The sequence below is a fragment of the Grampus griseus genome (genome assembly GCF_964374135.1).
Source record: "Grampus griseus genome assembly, chromosome: 2".
Lineage (NCBI taxonomy): Eukaryota > Metazoa > Chordata > Mammalia > Artiodactyla > Delphinidae > Grampus > Grampus griseus.
Genome location: NC_139018.1, coordinates 144228848 through 144248962, shown reverse-complemented (window position 1 = coordinate 144248962; position 20115 = coordinate 144228848). Strand labels below are relative to the sequence as shown.

The window sequence follows — 20115 nt, the reverse complement described above, 5'->3', positions numbered from 1 at the left end:
TCTTTAAGCGTAGATATTCTTCAACGTTTTTCTTAACCTTTGTTTTCTGTAAACAATTGTGTGTCAGTTTTTCCATTTAGAATATCCAACTCTACATTTACAAAATGTAGAGTTTCATCTGCGTCTGTATCTGCCATCCCATCCCTTCACTATATGAAGAGTGATTAAGTGCATATCTCTTGCATTTTAGAAAAAACATCCAAAACTTCATCTGTAGGTTTCCCCAAAGTTTAAATGAACACCTAGCAGTTCATTTATATATACCAGTTTCTTAAACAACACAAAATACTTGTTTCCCCCCTAGGGAAACTAGTTAAGAGCCAACTAAACTATGAAATACAAAGTTATTTGTTTTTAATGTAATTGTATGTTCCTGAGCAAATGCAAACTGTTGTAGCTGTGTGTGCACAATGTAATTTAAGGCTAAAGAGTGCTATCTAGAAGGTAATTTTAAAGATAACTCATTATAAAACCATTTTCCCCTAATCTGCATAAATGAGAGAACTGATTTTAACAAAACTGTTTATATAATATTTAGAAAAACATCTAAAGCTAATGTTGGAGAAGGGGGAAGCAGGAATAAATTCAGTTGGATTGTTTTGATTTTTTGGTGTATGAATTTACGGCAAACAATGTAGTATGTGTCTTTTTCATTTCTTATTTATAGAAATACTTAGAAAATGTAATTTCATGTTAGAAATCCTATACTTGAAAGAAGCCCCAATTATCAGTGGTTCTATGAAACAAAGTTAAAAACAAACATGGAAGGTGTAAAAAAGATGTGTTTCTTTGAGTAGCTTGCGACTGATTATATCCTCATTAAGTGTGAAAATTCTTTGATATTGTCACCTTACATTTTGTTAAATAACTATTGTTTTTGAAAAACCTATAGTGTGTGGTTTAGGACTTAGTTAATAGTGTCTACAATTTTTTAATTTTTATATTAAGTGTTTATATATTATAAGAAATGGCAGTAGGGCCACTTTTGATTAGTCAGTGTTTTCAGGCCTTGAAATAAATCTTGATCAAGTGAAAAAAAAAAGTATAGGTAAGATATTTACGGGACACATATAAGAAAAACAGCTGCAACTGGGGGGTGGGCAGAGGTATGAAATGCAAAGAGAATTGAAGGACTTAAAAAGTGCTCCTCGTCTTTTATTTAGGCTCAGAAGTCCTCTGATGCACCCAAACAGTGGATACTGGTCAGCCAGGCGAAGTCTGAGAGGAAAAGAACCGAAAGAAAGGCATCTGCTGTTTCCTAGGTGACAGGGTTCTTTAAGGCACTCTGTTTGTCAAGGACTAACTTAGAGAAATTATTTTCCTAGTACTCAAAACACTGTGGGCAAGAGAACAGCCCCAAAAGAGCACTCAGAAGACAAGGAGACCAGTATTGGTACACAGGGCATCAGCGAGATGAAAGGGTCATGGGAGGTCAGATACAAACATGTGGTCAACAAGAGCCAAGGAGAGGAGGGGCGGATGAAGTCAGTGCCCTGCAGCTCAGGCCGCCTCTTAATGGAGGGACCAGAGAACCAAACCCTCTACCCATCCAGCTGGGAGGACATGTTCTTAGAGCAGTGGTCTCCAAACAGGGTGACACGCCCCAGGGAGTGGGCAAGGTGAACCACTGGGGCTTGGGAAGAAATTAGAATCTCTAGTTATATTTATTTTTTATCTTTAAAAGACAAGGAATTAAGTTTTGCTGAAGCTTAAAACATAGACTGATGTCGGCCCCTCACTCTGCCAGCACATCAGAAGGCCCCATGTCCAGTTAGTATGCAAGCCAGAAAATAGCTGTTGGATACTGTGAAAGGAAGTGTTTCGTTCCTTTCAGCATACTGAGACGTACTGTGTTATTTTAATATTTCCAGGCACATGGATTTATGTGTTACATTATGTAGTTTTTACTAAACCAACCCTCTTAAAATGGAAAAGTGGCTTAAAAAGATTCTTGCAAAGAAACAGTAGCACAAAGATAATTCGAATAATGCAAACACAAGCGAGCAACAACAGCCGATATACTTCTGCTACGGGTAAAAGCTATTCATCAGCCATACGACAAGGAAAAAGAACAGTGAGATTTGCCAGCAAGTGAGCTGCCAAACTTGAAATGATCACAAAGATATTTTGTATCAGGGATCTGTGCTCATCATAGTAATGATGAACCTCACTCTTCAAATATATATTGAAAAGTGTGAAGCCACTGTGGTTAGCAGAAGATATGGGTCCAGAAGATGAAGACAAACCTCCATAATGTTTTCAGTAATATTTAATATCATGAATTACTAACTAATATACTTTAAACAATGTTCCCTAAATATAATCCTAAATGTTTGTCTTTTTTCTTCCTTAATAGTAAAAACCCAAAATGTAGCATACCATGTAGAAAACACTTGTTCTTCCTGCCATGGAAATATGGATGAAGTACTCATAAAACAATTTAGGGGTAAAAATATCTGGGCACATTTGTCAAGATATACTATTGGATACCATGTAGAAAGCACTGCTGGGACTTCCCTGGTGGTCCAGTGGTTAAGACTCTGCACTTCCACTGCCGGGGGGCCTGGGCTCGATCCCTGGTCAGGGAACTAGATCCCACATGCATGCCGTAACTAAGAGTTTGCATGCCACAACTAAGGAGCCCGTGTGCCACAACTAAGGAGCTGGCGAGCCACAACTAAGGAGCCCAGAAGCTGCAACTAAGGAGCCCAGATGCGACAACTAAGGAGACTGCCTGCTTGGACTAAGACCTGGTGCAACCAAATAAATAAACACTAAAAAAAAAAAAAAAAAAGATGAATTTTGCACGTTTTTTTTACACAAAGGTTGAGTGTTCAAAACTTTTTGACTTTTCTATGATTATAAATGGCCACCAGTAAATTGCTACCTAAGCAAATATCTCCCTGCATTCCACACCTCCACACCAAATACATCTCATTTGAATCCTCAGGGTAAAAGTCATATATCATCTAAGACACAGAAAGGAGCTTTTTTCAGAAAGAAACATGATATGGAGAGAGCATACTGAAAACGGTTATTTGGAAATATTTTCATCATTATATGATTATGTTGCGATAAACTATGCTTGACACCTATAAACACTTTGGTATCTGCACAACTAAAAAACTTGGAAGCAGAATTTTTCTAACTCAGTTTAAAATCTTTCAAGGAGTTTCAATAAGTTTAAAACCCATTTACTAACAAAGTAAATGTGCAGCATCTTCTGATTAATATGCAAGAATAATCCACCTCAAGAATATGGATACTTACTCGCCCAATTTCAACTTTTTAAAAAATTTGCAAAACTGACAGAACTGCAAATTTTAGTGTAAGGGCAGTACTGCTTCCATGTGGATCTGCTTATTTCTGGAAGGCATCTTTTTCAGCTATAGAAGCCCTTAAAACCAAATACTAAAATAAACTGAAATTAGAACCAGACTTTTGAATCATTCAAAAGGGGTTAAAATAAGGTTTTCAAAAATAGTAAATTTCCAAAAAACGTCCATCACGTTGCTCTCCTTTATAGAAATTGAGTACATTATATTATAAATTATAGATATAACTGTTTCAATGATCTCATCTTTTCCTTTTATGTATATGTTTCCTAACATACATAATTATTATTTAAAAAGAAATTTGCCACTTACTTTTTTAACATCTTTATTGGAGTATAATTGCTTTACAACGGTGTGTTAGTTTCTGCTGTATAACAAAGTGAATCATCTATACATATACATATGTCCCCATATCTCCTCCCTCTTCTGCCTCCCTCCCACTCTCCCTATCCCACCCCTCTAGGTGGTCACAGAGCACCGAGCTGATCTCCCTCTACTATTGCCCATCTCTGGAGCTTGCTTAGGTGGTGTTCTGCCTTCTGTGGGCACACTGGGATGGAATCCCCTCTCCTCATGCACGCCGAAACCAAGGTCTTTCGCCTCTCTGGCAGTTCCAAACTTTTTCCCCGGACTCTCTCCCAGCTAGCTGTGGCGCACTAGCCCCCATCAGGCTGTGTTCATGCAGCCAACCCCAGTCCTCTCCCTGGGATCCACCAAAGCCCGAGCCTCAGCTCCCAGCCCCACCCGTCCCGGCGGCTGAGCAGACAAGCCTCTCGGGCTGGTGAGTGCTGGTCGGCACTGATCCTCTGTGCGGGAATCTCTCCGCTTTGCCCTCCGCACCCCTGTTGCTGTGCTCTCCTCCGCGGCTCCGAAGCTTCCCCACTCCGCCACCCGCAGTCTCCACCCGCGAAGGGGCTTCCTAGTGTGTGGAAACCTTTCTTCCTTCACAGCTCCCTCCCACTGGTGCAGGTCTTGTCCCTATCCTTTTGTCTCTGTTTTTTTTCTTTTGCTCTACCCAGGTATGCGGGGATTTTCTTGCCTTTTGGGAAGTCTGATGTCTTCTGCTAGCGTTCAGTAGTTGTTCTGTAGTTGTTCCGCATGTAGATGTATTTTTGATGTATTTATGAGGAGGAAGGTGATCTCCACATCTCAGTCCTCCGCCATTTTGAACATCTCTCCACTTATTTTTAAGCACATAAATAAACATATATTTGGGGCAGGGGCTTGCAGGGATTAGAGATCACCCTTACAGGGCAGGAGGCCTAAGACTGCCTGGACATAGGAGGAAAGATGACCATAAAGATGCAAAGAAGAAATGTATTAACAAGGCCAAACAGCACAGATAATGCAACACACACATATGGACTGGCCAAGGAAAGAATTGCAACTGCAGTAATAGAAAATGTGTTCCAGAATAATCCAACCCTGAGATGATGCTGAAAGGAGAGAATCTCAGCAGCAAATAGCAACCAACGTAAAAACCGGCAAGGTCACCACGCACTCAGGGCAACAAACACATTGGTTCATTCCTTCATCAAGGATTTATAGGCCATTTATTTTGTGCTAGGGACTGTGATAGGTACTGGAGTAAACCATGAACTTGGCAGAAAATCTTCCTTTGAGGAGGTGACAGGCAAGTGGAGGAAATAAGCATGTTAACTTATGACTAAATGCAATGTGATTAACTGAATTTCAATGATCTCTGAAAGGAAAAAAAAAACAAAAAAAGAACTGGGACCAGAAACCAATAAGCTTCTGCACCATGTCATCCACGCCTAGACATAAGACACAGTTATCCATCTCTTACTTAGTAGAATTCTGTAATTAGTGTACTGTTCTTGCTGATATCTGTCAGATGAACTAAAGTTAATGGTTTACTTTCTGGTTAAATTAAGCACAGTTCTATAGAATAGGCAATTATAGACATACATATATTTCCAATTCTCCAATAATAAGGATTGTTCTGTTCAGATCTTGTTGCTCTTTCTCTTCTGCCTGGACTGTCCCCTCACCTAAGACCATAATCATTCTTCTTTCATGTTGGCTCTCTTCCTGAATTTGAGGCCTTGTTCTCAGCCTCTGCTTGTGTCATCATCACCTGCACCGTCAGGGCTTTTTCCCCTTTCCTATACCCTCTGCGCAATGACCACTGCCCATTAATGGTCACTAGGGAAAGGTCCTCTTTCCAGGCGAGGGACCCTGCAGCCCTCGGGCTTTCCTGAATCTCAGCCCCTGGGTCTTCTGGCCAGTTGATTTTGTGTTCTGTTTGCACTTGAGGAGCTGGGGAGGGGCTTTTCAATGCTCTCCTTTGCCAGAAGAACAACACAGATTAAGTTCTAACGTGTTAAAGTTCTAAAGTTTCCAGACCTGCAGCCGTCCAGGAATTTTACTGTTTAACCACTTCAGACCAACAGCCATGTCAGCTATGTTAACTTTCACCTTAACCTTATGGTTGAAGTAACCCTTAAGATTTCTCACCAGTACGGTAATGTGGTTTCACAGCTTGTAGAAATTCTGTCTCCCTCCCATTTCTCACTGTATATACTGTATATACTATATTGTGAACATTTGATTTTAGCCCAATTGACATTTTTTAAGTGTTTTTAGTTTTGTGCATAAAACACCAAATCATATGGTATTATGAACAGGGATGCATGTTTCAAATGAAACACATCTGAATGTATTCAACTAACTCATTCAAAAAAAATTCTCATTGTCATACTAGATAGTCAAAATCTGAATCAGCACTTCTCCATTCAGACTGGCCACACGTCCAGAGTTCAACGGCCACATGTAGCGCTTATGCTGGCCAGTTCTAGAAAACCGATTTGTTCATGTGGATGAGAGTATCAAATGAGGAGAGACACAGGTCACTAAATAAATTGTTTCTTCACAAACTAGAAAATATGTTTCTGGAGTCGAAAACAATGCCGAAGAAGTAAAGTCTTTCCTCCAAACTAACAAGTATTAATTTCTAGGCTAAATAATTTTATGTCAATATAAATTACAATTAGCAATCTAATAAATTCTAGTACCTTGGATTTTTAAAAAAATTATCTAACACCCACCATTGTCTGTGTGTCTACCGAAAGGGGGAAGTATAAAGATTATCCCTGTTCTTTGGCACTCACAGTCTGGTGAAAGGGTAGACATGGCCATTAATATTTGACATGTAGGACAATGTGATAAGGAGGACAATGACCAGGGCCACTTAAACAAGTGAAGGAACACAGGAAGACTTCACAGAAGAGGTGACATTGGAGCTGAGTCTTGAAGGATAAACAGGAGTCTTCCAAATGAACAAAAGAGGAAAGAGCACTGCAGCCAGAGGAAAAGCACACTTACAAGGCACAAAGGGCAGAAGCAGCTGGCAGTGTTTAGGGAGCTATGTGAACGTTTGCATAAGTTGTACAGAAGAAGAATACGGGGAGAAGAGAGGCTAGAAAGAGACAAGTAGGGGTCCTTCATGATCAGGTTCATGTTTGATAAGATCACTTTGACTCTAGTTTGAGAAATAAAATGAAGAGGACCAGACTGAAGGCAAGGAAGCCACGGCTGAGGCTCTTGACCAGTTCAGCTTAGAGATGCTGAGAGACTGGACAAAAGGCATGACAGGGCGAGGAGAGAAGGGAACAGATATAAGAGGGTTTCCAGAAGCAGAATCAACAGGATCTGGTGAGAGGCAGGATGTGGGGTGTGAGTGAGAGAGCAGGACCCAGGAAGCCCCCTGGGTCTCTGGTTATAACCAAATCCTCCCCCCACAAAATTCCCTTTCCCTGGCTGTGATGGCATCTGCCAACCTTCAGCCCAAATTTCATTTCCAAAGCAGATACCACCCATAAACAGAAATAATTTCTAACTTACAGGATATCAGATCTTAAACTCGTAAGTGACTGACACACAGAACAGCAGAGATGGAAACAAATCGGCCGAAATTAAAATATTTAAATCAGAAAAGGTTTCAGTCCTTTAACCATCAAAAGCTCCAAACTGTCAGACATAAAATTTCAGGTTGAGCAAGTGAAGCCATGATGAAAGGGTATAATATTCTTGGAGAACTTTGTACACAAAGCAAACACCAATAAATCATTTAATAATTGCTGAATCTCCATATGCATGCCAGACTGACCCAGGCCCATGACAGGACTTAATGAAAGTGTCCACTACAGATGAGTTTATTTTCCCCTCACGCTCTGAGTTGGAGCATAGTGCCTCATAAATATTTAACTTAAACTATAAAACAGAAAGATCAACCTGGGACAGAAAGTTAAGCTGAAAATCATATGGTGATAGCCTCCGTTTTAATTAATGTTCTATTACACACACTGCTATTGATTTTTTAAAATGGTTTCATGTTCGGTATCTAACAATTACACTGAAAACACTACAGCCCATATTCACATTATTGTGCAATTTCCACTAATTTCTGACAAGGGAAAATACACGTTTGGCTTTTCTCTGGCACAAAACCTTGATTATTTGGCTGTGGTCATCAGGATTTAAGATGCTGAGGAGTCTTCGTAAAGCACTTCATCTACCTTCATGTCATTTTCATCCACAGGGACCTGAAGGCAAATCTGCTCTTTGAAAGCCAAGGCCAGGGTGTAGGGCCTCACATCCTGGGACTGCAGACAGCGCTTCAGGTAGGCATCGTAGTAGCCCTTGCCCCGCCCCAAACGGTTGCCGTGTTTGTCAAACCCAAGACCCGGCATGAAGATGAGATCAAGTCCCCCTGCGGAAATGAGGAATAAAGTTACGAAGGTTAATGGTGTCTGGAAAAGACTGATCGCTTCCAGATCTGGTTTTTGTTTTTTAATGACATCATTTTCTCTGATTTTTAAAGAAATACATGATCACTCTAGAAAAATCCTAACAGTAAAGAGTTGGACAAAGAAAGAAGTAAAAATTACTCAGCAACTAGTAAGTCCGTCATCCATCCCCTAGCCGTTCTTTCATGTATACCTGTACAGAAATGCCAGATTCCCAGGCCCCGTCCACACCTAGTTAAAGAGAATCTCCAGGGATAGGGCCTAAGAATTCCTTTTTCTCTAATTTTCTTTCTTTAAGCATACAGCTGACCCTACATACTGTCCCAGGACACTGACAACTGAAGGAGTGGGAGAGGGTCAGAAAGAAGCCAGAAAGGACGGAGCTATTCTCAAAGTCGATGAGCAGAAGGAGGGTTAGCTGTTAAGAGGACCAAGCTTACCCTCTTCATTTCCCCTCTTACTGGAGAGGGAAGGCCGGGTTGTCCTGCTTCCCTGGATTCATGTGAGAGCAACCTTCGACCCACTCAGGAACATTCCAAAGGTACAAGATGGGGACCCATAATTGGTCCTCTGGCTGGAACTCTCCCAGGGAACACAGGGACCAGAACTGGCCATGGCATCATCAGGGCAGAGCTGGCTGCTGGGGCTCAAGGTAGAAGGCAGGGTCTTGAAAGTTATAAAAAGCTGACCACAGTGAAAGGTGTGATGAATGCTATAAAGGTCACGAGGATGTCCATGGATTTTGTGAGGTCCAGGGGATGGTCCCCCAGCCCCTTGCAGGGAGCATGACGCACCAGCACTACTCAAGAGGCACATCGCTTACGCAACGCAGCAGTCTGTCTGGAGCCTTCCTGTACTGAGCCTTGGCCTTTTGAGGGCTGTCCTGGGGGCTTCTGGGTGACCTACAGCTTAGCAAGGGCTAACCACTCATACAGCATTGCTGGCAAGCACATACCAGGGTTGGAAGCCATGAATTCTCTGGAACAGAGTGTTCAGAGTAGAGGTATTCAGACTGCCAGCTAGGCTGGCCCCACTGTAGCAGCTGTTACGACTCCCTGCAGAGCCATGAGGTGAACTCAGCTTCTCTCCGGCTCCCAGCACACACCTGTAATCCCTTGCCTGCAAAAACCTGGCAGAGCATGCCTCAGATTACAGTCCTGACCTTCTCATGGAAACCTGCTCACCTACTCCAATCCCAACTTGCTAAGAGGCCCTGGTCTCTGACTTTCATCTTTCCTCCCTGTCTCTGCCCTGCTCATCTCTCTTGGGAATAATGGTGGCTTGTGCACTTGACTTTGCTTCCTCCAAGTCCTCCTGCTGTTGCCAGAGCACTCTTGGGCTTAAAGTTCAGCTCCGTCATTATACCCAGAACACACACGCACACAGCTTTTCCTAGGTTTCTTGCGTCTTTACAGTGTGGCAAAGGTGCTTTGTAAAGTCCTCTGGGGGATACACAGATACATCCCTGCCCTTCAGGAGACGGAGTTCAGTTAACATAAAAAATGCACACGCGTAACATCCATTCCAACGTAAGGCAGCAGTGCCTGCCAATTGCCCAAAAAGTGTTAGGGACAAGAAGTCCTAGAGACTTCAGCAGAGGGACAGCGACATGGCTGGGTGGTCAGGGAAGGATCCATGGGCAACTTTGTCTTGACCTAGGTTTTTAAGAATGTGCCAGAGTTGGATCTGAGTGTATTTCAGAAACCAAGGGAAGGGGCTTCCCTGGTGGCACAGTGGTTGAGAGTCCTCCTGCCAAATAGGGGACACGGGTTCGTGACCCAGTCCGGGAAGATCCCACATGCCGTGGAGCGGCTGGGCCCGTGAGCCATGGCCGCTGAGCCGGCACGTCCGGAGCCTGTGCTCCACAACGGGAGAGGCCACAACAGTGAGAGGTCCACATACTGCAAAAAAAAAAAAAAAAAAAAAAGAAAGAAACCAAGGGAAGAATGGCAGGAGCAGAGTGATGAGGAGGGAATAGGGCAGAAGGACCAGGCTGAGGAGTAGCAGAGGCATGTGGAGTTCATCAGGTAGGGGCAAAAAGATTTAGGAGATAAAGGCAAAGAGACCCCTACAACCCAAAAACAAGTAACCCAATTAAAAAAATGGATGAAAGACTTGAATAGACATTTATGCAAAGAAGACCAAAAAATGACCAAAAAGTATATGAAAAGATGCTCAACATCATTAAATAATCAGAGAAATGCAAGTTAACACCTCCATGAGACATCACCTCACACCTGTTAAGACAGCCATATTTTTAAAAAACAGAAAACAATAAATGTTGGTGAGGATGTGGAGAAATTGGAACATTTGTGCATTGTTGCTGGGAATATAAAAAGATGCAGCTGCCGTAGAAAACAGTATGGAGATTCCTCAAAAAACTAAAAATAGATCTCCCATATGATCCAGCAATCACGTCTCTGAGTATTCACCCAAAAGAACTGAAGTCAGGGTATTGAAGAGATCCTTGTACTCCCATGTTCACTACAGCATTATTCACAATAGCCAAGAGTTGTTAATAACCTAAATGTCCATCAACAGATAACTGGATAGACAAAATGTGGTACATACAATGCAATATTATTCAACCATGCAAAAAAAGGAAAATCTGTCATACGCTACAACGTAGAAGTACCTTGAGGACATTAGGTGAAGCAAACTAAGCCAGTTGCAGAAGGACAAATACTGCATGATTCCACTTACAGAAGGTATCGAAAGGAGCCAAACTCATAGAAGCAGAAAGTAAAATGGTGGTTGCCAGGGGCTGGGGGAAGAAGTAAATGAAGAGTTAAATCTACTGTACAACATTAACAAGCCTGTACCATATATTTTAAAATCTGTTAAGAGGGTGGATCTCATGTTATGTGTTATTTACCATAATTTTTTTTTAAGGCAAAGGTAACAAAAGGACAGCCAGGAAAATTTCCATCAGAGTCAACACACGAGAAAAAGAAGGTAGAACTTCAGAGCATTCACCTGTGGGCAGTTGGCAGACGAGAATGAAGGAAGGAAACAGAAAGCTAAGAAAACAATGTTCTCAAATCCCTCGCGTTAGAATTAATGCTGCCGCCTCTATTCCTGCTCCTCTCTGTACTCCGATTATAGCTCTCCCGGAAGTCTACCTTGTACTACAGCTGTTTGTATATGTCTCTGGCTGCCCTACCAGATCGAAAATTTCCTTGAGGACCATAATTTTTTCCAAGTCATCCTCCATGCTTGAATTTTAATAGAATTCTAGGCCAACCTGAAAGATGAGTATATATATATATATAAATGATTTTCTTTTATGTGGACCATTTTAAAGTCTTTATTGAATTTGTTACAATACTGCTTCTGTTTTATGTTTTTTTTGGTTTTTTGGCCATGAGGCATGTGGGATCTTAGCTCCCCAACCAGGGAGTAAGGTGAGGACAAGACAATATCATTAGATTCAGCAACAAGGGAATCAGCAGGGCAAGGATACTTTAAGTGGGGAGATGGGGACAGATGCTGAGCTGCAGAATCTTCACTGACCAAAAAAAAATGAGGAAAGAGGCTTCTACAAAGGCCTTTATTTATTCTTGAGACTGAAAGTCTGTGCTAGGCACTGAGGATTCAGTTCACCTTCACAAAACATTCTTTTTAACTCTGGCCAAGGAGGCAGCAGCTGGGCCACAGACACCTCTTAGGATGCTCTGAATTCAGACTCCCCATCCTGGGTTCTGCAGAAGAATATAATCAGCTCAGCCAGTGGACTATCTTTGCCCTAATACTAAAGAGAAGGCTGAAAACAGTCAGTGTGAGAGCCCAGCAGTTAAACAGAGCTTTCTAACCCTACTTTCAACATGTCCTGTGCAGAGCCTTCTATTTCTTTCTCCTCTCTCTTCTTTCTAAGTCGGGTGTCATGGCCATGTCTCCCACAAAGTCCTCCTCAAGAACTTCATTACTCAGGGACTCCTTCTCCAGGCACCTCTCTGCACTATTGCCAGAGTCCTCAGCTCCACTTGTGATTCCGAAGGTGCCATTTCTCCCAGAAGTCCAACTACTCACCCCACCTCCAGGCACTGCCGGTCCCAATCCATCCTAAAACGTGGCCTTCATCATGACTCCCCATGCCCCAGAACTTTTAGTCACTAACGATCTCTTAAAGATAACATCAAACTGGGTATGCGGAGCCCACTACACTCTCACCCCAGTCACCTCTCCAACAGTACCTCCCGTTCAGTTATACTTGGGAGATCCTAGTTAAATGGATGGACTCGTTATCCCACAAGGCCACCCCCCAACTTCCCGCTTTTGCTCTTGTGACGCTATTTTCCATGCCTGTAAGATCCTTCTAATCTTTTTATTAATTTGTCTAATCACAACAGTCCTAACAAACCTCAGTGAAACCTCCATCTAGTCCTCCCTGCCCATGCAGTTCAGTGTGACCAGCTCTTATCCTACACTGCGAGGTGCCCATGGTCCATTAAGTAGGATGAATCCTTTCCCCTACCTCTGGGAGCAGAATTGTTGTGCTTCCCCAGAGAGATGCTGAGCTCAGTTATATTTACTATGAAGGGAAGAATGAAAGTAAAAGACAGAATGAGATGTCTTGTGACCATATTTATCTTAGTTCCCTGACTATATTCAAGAAGTTACCAATCCCAGGGCTTCCCTGGTGGCACAGTGGTTAAGAATCCGCCTGCCAGTGCAGGGGACACGGGTTCAAGCCCTGGTCTGGGAAGATCCCACATGCCGTGGAGCAACTAAGCCCGTACGCCACAACTACTGAGCCTGCGCTCTAGAGCCCAAGTGCCACAACTACTGAGCCCATGTGCTGCAACTACTGAAGCCCATGCACGTAGAGCTCATGCTCCGCAACAAGAGAAGCCACCGCAATGAGAAGACCACGCACCACAAAAAAGAGTAGCCACCACTCACCGCAACTAGAGAAAGACTGCGTGTAGCAACGAAGACCCAGTGCACCAAAAAATAAATAAAGTAAGTAAATTTATTAAAAAATAATGTTACCAATCCCACTACTGGGCATATACCCTGAGAAAAGCATAATTCAAAAAGATATGTGTACCACAATGTTCACTGCAGCACTATTTACAATAGCCAGGACGTGGAAGCAACCTAAATGTCCAGCGACAGATGAATGGATAAGGAAGATGTGGCACATATATTCAATGGAATATTACTCATCCATAAAAAGAAACGAAACTGAGTTACTTGTAGTGAGGTAGACGGACCTGAAGTCTGTCATACAGAGTGAAGTAAGTCAGAAAGAGAAAAACAAATAACATACGCTAATGTATGTATATGGAATCTAAAAAAATGGTACTGATGAACCTAGTGGCAGGGCAAGAGTAAAGATGCAGACGTAGAGGACGGACTTGAGGACACAGGAGGGGAAGGGGAAGCTGGGACGAAGTGAGAGAATAGCGTTGACATATATACACTACCAAATGTAAAACAGATAGTTAGTGGGAAGCTGCTGCATAGCACAGGGAGATCAGCTTGATGCTCTGGGACGACCTAGACGGGTGGGATAGGGAGGGCAGGAGGGAGGTGCAAGAGGGAGGGGATAAGGGGATATATGTATACATATAGCTGATTCACTTTGTTGTACAGCAGAAACTGACACAACACTGTAAAGCAATTATACTCCAATAAAGATGTTAAAGAAAAAAGAACAAATAGATTATATGAAGGCAGAGCAGGAGCAATAATCTATAAAAATACTAACTGAGCTTAATGCAAAAATGCAAGAAGAGAGCACTTCAATAAAATATCCTTGCATGAAAAAAAAAAAAAGAAGTTACCTGTTCAGACCATCCTACGCAGCATCTAACTCTCATCCAAAATCCAGCTTCTGGAAGAGGAGAAGAAAGCAGAGAAGCTAACACTTGTTAAGTCTACAATTTGTCAGACACTATTCTATGCCCCAGGGATAGAAGGATGAATTAAATCAGTTGCTCAGTACATCTACCTGGTGAGGCAGGAGGGCAAGGATTACTACTCTCCCCTGAAACTTCACAGGTGAAGAAACATACACAGTGCTCAGAGAGGTCAAATTGCTCCTTAAAGGCATTCAGCTTATAAGAAATGAAGCTGCGGGCCGGCTGCCCAGGTGGATCACGATTTGACAGCACACAGTGCTCCTACTGCCAAAAGTACAAGTGGCCTTAGGCAAAGGCACAGAGGAAACATGACCAGGGGAAGCGCCTTAGAGACAGTGGAGCAGAGGGGTGGCGTGTGCAGACTTGGAGACAGCCTACCTGGGTCTGAATCCCAGCACTACCACTTATTAGCTATGAAACATCAGTCAAAATTGCCTTCACCTAAAATGGATAAGCATACTATGCTGTAAAGAGTCTCTAAGCTATTAATACCAAATGTCAACTTAATCAATTGCTGCATGCATACTCCTTAGGCCATGTAGAGACACAGGCGCTTCCATTAAACAGGCTGCTCAAACATAAAGAAGCTGAAACCCTAAAATAAAATACAGAATCAATAATTCTTAATAGCTCTTATGGTAGAACTCTCAAAAATCAATACCACATGCTTTGAATTCATTAATGCCTGCCTCGGAAAGAACAGATTGAAGCACGACCCCCTTGAATCACTTGATAAATGGAAAATTTATAAATGGAATATTTCCTGCCATATCAATAAACAAAGGATGTCACAGTCACCAATGATTGCAGCCCTCCAGCGTGAGCTGGTGAGCCAGGGCTGAAAAGAATACTTGCCATCTAGCAGCCATCAGACTGCAGCCACTCCCTGCGGTGAGCCCTGAGGAAACTCGGGATGTGAAAATACAGGATACAGCCCCCAGATAGCTGAGGTGCACATCAAAGGAATGATTTCAGTGAGCCCAGACTCTTGCATCTTCCCATACATAGAAAAGTGCTAATTTTCTTAACTTCAGATATCTGGTTTTCTTTGTTTAACAATAATCTTTTGACATTCCCGACTACCTGCCCTTTGTTGAAAAATTCCTATATATCCTGGCTCCTCCCTTGCCCCCTCGGAGCAGTTTCTAAGAGCTATCTGAGATGCTGCCTCCTGGGCTGCAGTCCTCATTTTGCCCCAAATACAACCTAACTCGCAACTCTCACATTGTGCATTTTGTTTTAAGTCAACACTCTCTTCATTGTAAAACAGTGGAGAGCATACAAGCTAGTAAACAAAACCATTTATGTGCTCATAGTCATAAAATATACTCAAGTTCTGATTATATATAAAAATTGGGTTTTCAAAAAATGTCTTTCCCTGCAAATCCATAATGCTCTTAAAGAGTATTCAACGAAACCACCTAACGCAGACAGCTATTTTTAAAAATCTCATTGTAAATGCACCTCCACTCTTTCTGCTATGTTTGGTCACAATGTATTCTGCCCACTTGGGAATCTCCATATAGAATCAAACGCACTATAGTAAAAACCATCTATTAAAGACACGATTATCATATGATTGATATTTCTGTGTTGTTATTATAAGATCCTTTCTTTTAGCACAGGTCCTAACTAACATTCATGTCAAAATACAGGAACTGTATTTGTCACAAGAGCACTGGGACAAGCACCCAACACCATGTGAGGCATCCGTTCCCCTAGGATCCCCAGGTATGACAGGTCACTCCACTAATCAGCTAATGAGGTATTCAGAATGTAAGACAATCTCTGTGTGTCTTATATTTAAAATCTAAGTGTTTCCAAGTTCAAGCTTGTAAACCCTGCAAACACTGATTATGTGTTTAAATGAAGGAAGTAGGAGATGATAGAAATTTAGATTCTTCTAGGTAAAGCTGAGAGCAAAGAATTAAGAAACATGAATAGTATTTGGTGACTTAGCTGCTGAGTATCTTACCAAAAACATCCTCCTCCTCCTCCTAACCCAGGGAGCCCTGAAAAATATCGAGGACAACAGGACAGAATTTGAGCTAAGATGGATTATAAAGACCGATCACTCTTTTACCTATAATAAATATTGGTAAACCCCTATAAGAATATCTCAGGAAGGATCCGAAAAAAAAACAGTAACAGTGGTTGGCTCTGGAGAAAGGAATCAGGGAACAGGACGACTTACGTGGGTGGGAAGGACACTTTACACTTTCACTCTATCCTTTGGACAGTTTGTATTTTTTAACATGTGCCTATATAACCAAATTCTGCTAAAACCTTTTAAAACATGAGCCTTCTAGTGTTTCAAGGACAAGAGCCTTGGAGGTTATATAGCACAGCAATTGAGTGTGCCGGCTTCTAGAGAGACTGCCTGGGTTTGAATCCCCTAACTACCACTTACTAGCTAAGAAACATTAATCAAGTTACTTACTCTCTCATAATTCTCAGTTTCTTCTCCTTAAGACGGAAATAATACTACTACCTCCTTTGATAGAGTGACTAAATAAATAAATAAAGGCAGGTATATAAAAGCTCTAGTAAATGTTCAATAAGTGTTAGCTGTTATTATACTTAGGGTATGCATAATACTTATTCTCTTTCTGTGAACTCTGAAAGTTAGCTCTTGTTGAATAATCAAAACAGTCCCAGCACTAATACTCCAACAGTTACGGTACGTAGATTTCCAATTAGCCCAAACCACCTGTAATGGTGGGTAGACTCTCTACTGCCAACTGTGTGCAGGCCAGAGATATCCACAAGTGAGTGCCCGAGCCTTGAGCAAAGCAGGGGGCCACGTGGACTCTCTGAAACACGAAGTCTCTGAAATAGATGTCATGGAAAGGATCCCGCCTGTTACAAATGGCCTTTCCCTTTACAGAGATCCTTTGAAAAGAAGCTGTTGGGACTTCCCTGGTGGCGCAGTGGTTAGGAATCTGCCTGCCAATGCAGGGGACACGGGTTCCAGCCCTGGTCCGGGAAGATCCCACATGTCGCGGAGCAACTAAGCTCGTGCGCCACAACTACTGAGCCTGCGCTCTAGAGTTCATCTGCCACAACTACTGAGCCCACATGCTGCAACTACTGAAGCCCATGCGCCTAGAGCCCATGCTGCGCAACAAGAGAAGCCACCACAAAGAGAAGCCCACGCTCTGCAACGAAGAGTAGCCCCCGTTCACCGCAACCAGTGAAAGCCCTCACGCAGCAACAAAGACCCAATGCAGCCAAAAATAAATAAATGTATTTATTTTTTTAAAAGTTAGTTATGGGGCTTCCCTGGTGGCGCAGTGGTTGAGAGTCCGCCTGCCGATGCAGGGGACACGGGTTCGTGCCCCCGTCCGCAAGTATCCCACATGCCGCGGAGCGGCCGGGCCCGTGAGCCATGGCCGCTGAGCCTGCGCGTCCGGAGCCTGTGCTCCGCAACGGGAGAGGCCACAACAGTGAGAGGCCCGCGTCCCGCAGAAAAAAAAAAAAGTTAGTTATTTCCTTAAGTGCTTTTTATTCTATCATAAGGCTAGCAAGATATATAGGAAATAACTCTAAAATTATGTCAATAGGAAATGATAATTTGATACACATTATTTTCTAAATCATCACCATCACCATAAACAACTACAACTGTCTCCTATATGAGAGAGCAAGTTAGACGCTAAAGACCAAAAAAGTGAAAGTGAAGGTCCCAATACTTTACTATAGGGGCTGGAAAACTATGACCTATGGGCCAAATCTGGCCTGCTGCCTACTTTTGTAAATAAAGTTTCAATGGAACACAGACATGCTCTGCTTTCACACTAAAAAAGCAGAGCTGAATGGTTGCAACAGACATTGTTTGGCACATAAAGCCCCAAATATTTACTATCTGGCCCTTTACAGAAAAAGTTTGCAAAACCCTTATTTGGAGCATCTACCATAGGTTAAAAAAGAAAAGAAAACAAAACAAAACTATATTTCAGCTTATCCTACCTTCGCAGATATCGACCAAATAAATCTTACTGGAAAAAAAGAATTAAACTGTCTTTATTGCAGATATGCAAAAATGCTTTGCAGAAAATAGATCAACAGCAGCAGTAGCTTTATCCAAATGGCATTTTCTATATGTTTACTTTGGCTCTGAGTTTGGGATACTTTCACCGTTGTTCATAATCAGATGGACCTTAAAAAGTTCAACAAAACTGAGAAGAAATTATAGAACTTCCTACGATTTTTCACTAACCTCAGGCAACGTCTGGTTGTCTGATTTTTCTCATCTGTAAAATGGATAGATGGAAACCTTCAATTTCCCAGATCTCTTTAGATTCAAAGCTTAGTGATTCTGAGAATTTTAAGGACAATTCCCTGTATATCTGTGTGACACAATCAATAAATAAATTAAGCCAGTCACAAAAAAGCAAATGCTAAATGATTCCACTTATATGAGGTATCTAAAATAGTCAAATTCACAGAAACAGAAAGCAGAACGGGGGTTACCAGGGACAGGTGGGAGGGGGAAAGGGGGATTGTTTAATGGACACAGTTTCAGTTTTGCAAGATGAAAAGGTTCTGGAGATCTGTTTTACAACAATGTGAATATACTTAACACTACTGAACTTATACACTTAAAGATGGTTAAGAGGAAAACAAAGGAAAGATCAGCGGCTTCAGAGAACCAGGCAGAGTCTTCAGGAAAATCAGAACTCCACTGGCAGGTGGGGAAATCATGGAGAACAAGCAGGCAGTATCTTCAAGATTACAGACAGGGGAGAATGCAAATAGATCTTTTCTGCCACTTAAAAAAACTCGACATAGAATATTCCTAGTTAAGCGGTTTCGTTCCTTATAAAATTTATTACAAAACTGCCCGCTCTTCCTACACACTACCAACGATATGTCAGAAGGGACTCCTGAGAGGGCCCTTGTCAGCCAGATCTCTGGGCTGCAAACAAGACCCAGGACTCTGGACACCACAGTTCTAGCCCTCCCTAGCCATAGAAAATTGGATTTCCTTCGAAGCTTTTAAAAATCTTTAGAAAGGGTAAGACAAATACGTTCCTTTGTAGTCAAGAAACTGTTCTGTATTTTGATAGTTGTAGTGGTTACACAAATCTATACATGTGACAAAACTGCATAGAAATATGCACACACATACATATAATGAGTAGATGTTGAAACCTGAATAAGGTTGGTAGATGGTACAAAGTCAATGTCCCATTTTCGACCTTGTACTACACTTGTGTAAGAGATTATTATCAAGGGAAAATGGGTGAAGGCTACTTAGGACCTCTCTGTACTATTTTTTTCAACTTATTATTTCAAAACAATAAACCTTTAGGAAAGCATCACATACTGTGACTTCCACCTCAGAAAGTCTAAAACCATGATACAACCACTATGGAGAACAGTATGGAGGTTCCTTAAAAAACTAAAAATAGAACTACCATATGATCCAGCAATCCCACTCCTGGGCATGTATCCGGAGAAAACCATAATCCGAAGAGATAAATGCACCCAATGTTCAATGCAGCACTATTTACACTAGCCAAGACATGGAAGCAACCTAAGTGTCCATTGACAGATGAATGCATAAAGAAGATGTGGTACTTACATACAATGGAATATTACTCAGCCATGAAAAAGAATGAAATAATGCCATCTGCAGCAACATGGATAGACCTAGAGATTATTATACTAAGTGAAGTAAGTCAGAGAGAGAAAGACAAATATCATATGATTATCTCTCATATGTGATATCTAATTTTTTTAAATGATACAAATGAATTTATTTACAAAACAGAAACAGACTTACAGATATCAAAAACACACTTATGGTTACCACAGGGGAAACGTTGGAGGGGAAGGGATAAATCAGAAGCTTGGAATGAACACACACACTACTATATCTGACAGATAATCAACAAAGACCTACTGTATGGCACAGGAAACTCTACTCAATATTCTGCGATACCCTATATGAGAAAAGAATCTAAAAAAGAATGAATATATGTATACGTATAACTGAATCACTTTGCTGTACACCTGAAACTAACACAACATTGTAAATCAACTATACTCCAATAAAATTTTTTAAAAAAAGTCTAAAGCCAAACCAGCCCAAACCTACCCTCAATCTTACCTTCGTTTCATTGACCTTAAACTCTAAAC

The 20115-nt window shown here is 41.7% G+C and overlaps 1 protein-coding gene across 4 annotated transcripts in view; it reads right to left on the bottom strand.

Moving 5' to 3' along the window:
• MTHFS (methenyltetrahydrofolate synthetase) overlaps window positions 1-20115 on the bottom strand; it is a 254605-nt gene that overhangs the window by 195721 nt on the left and 38769 nt on the right. For 2 of the 4 annotated variants that reach the window (XM_082647168.1, XM_082647171.1), the window contains exon 3: window positions 6525-8067. The exons of 1 other annotated variant lie outside the window; for it this stretch is intronic. In XM_082647168.1, the coding sequence (XP_082503294.1) occupies window positions 7835-8067 (233 nt within the window). In that variant the 3' untranslated portion in view covers window positions 6525-7834. Of the gene's footprint in view, window positions 1-6524; window positions 8068-13893; window positions 13944-20115 lie in introns of those variants that run through there. One more of the 4 variants, XM_082647169.1, reaches the window with a different exon arrangement.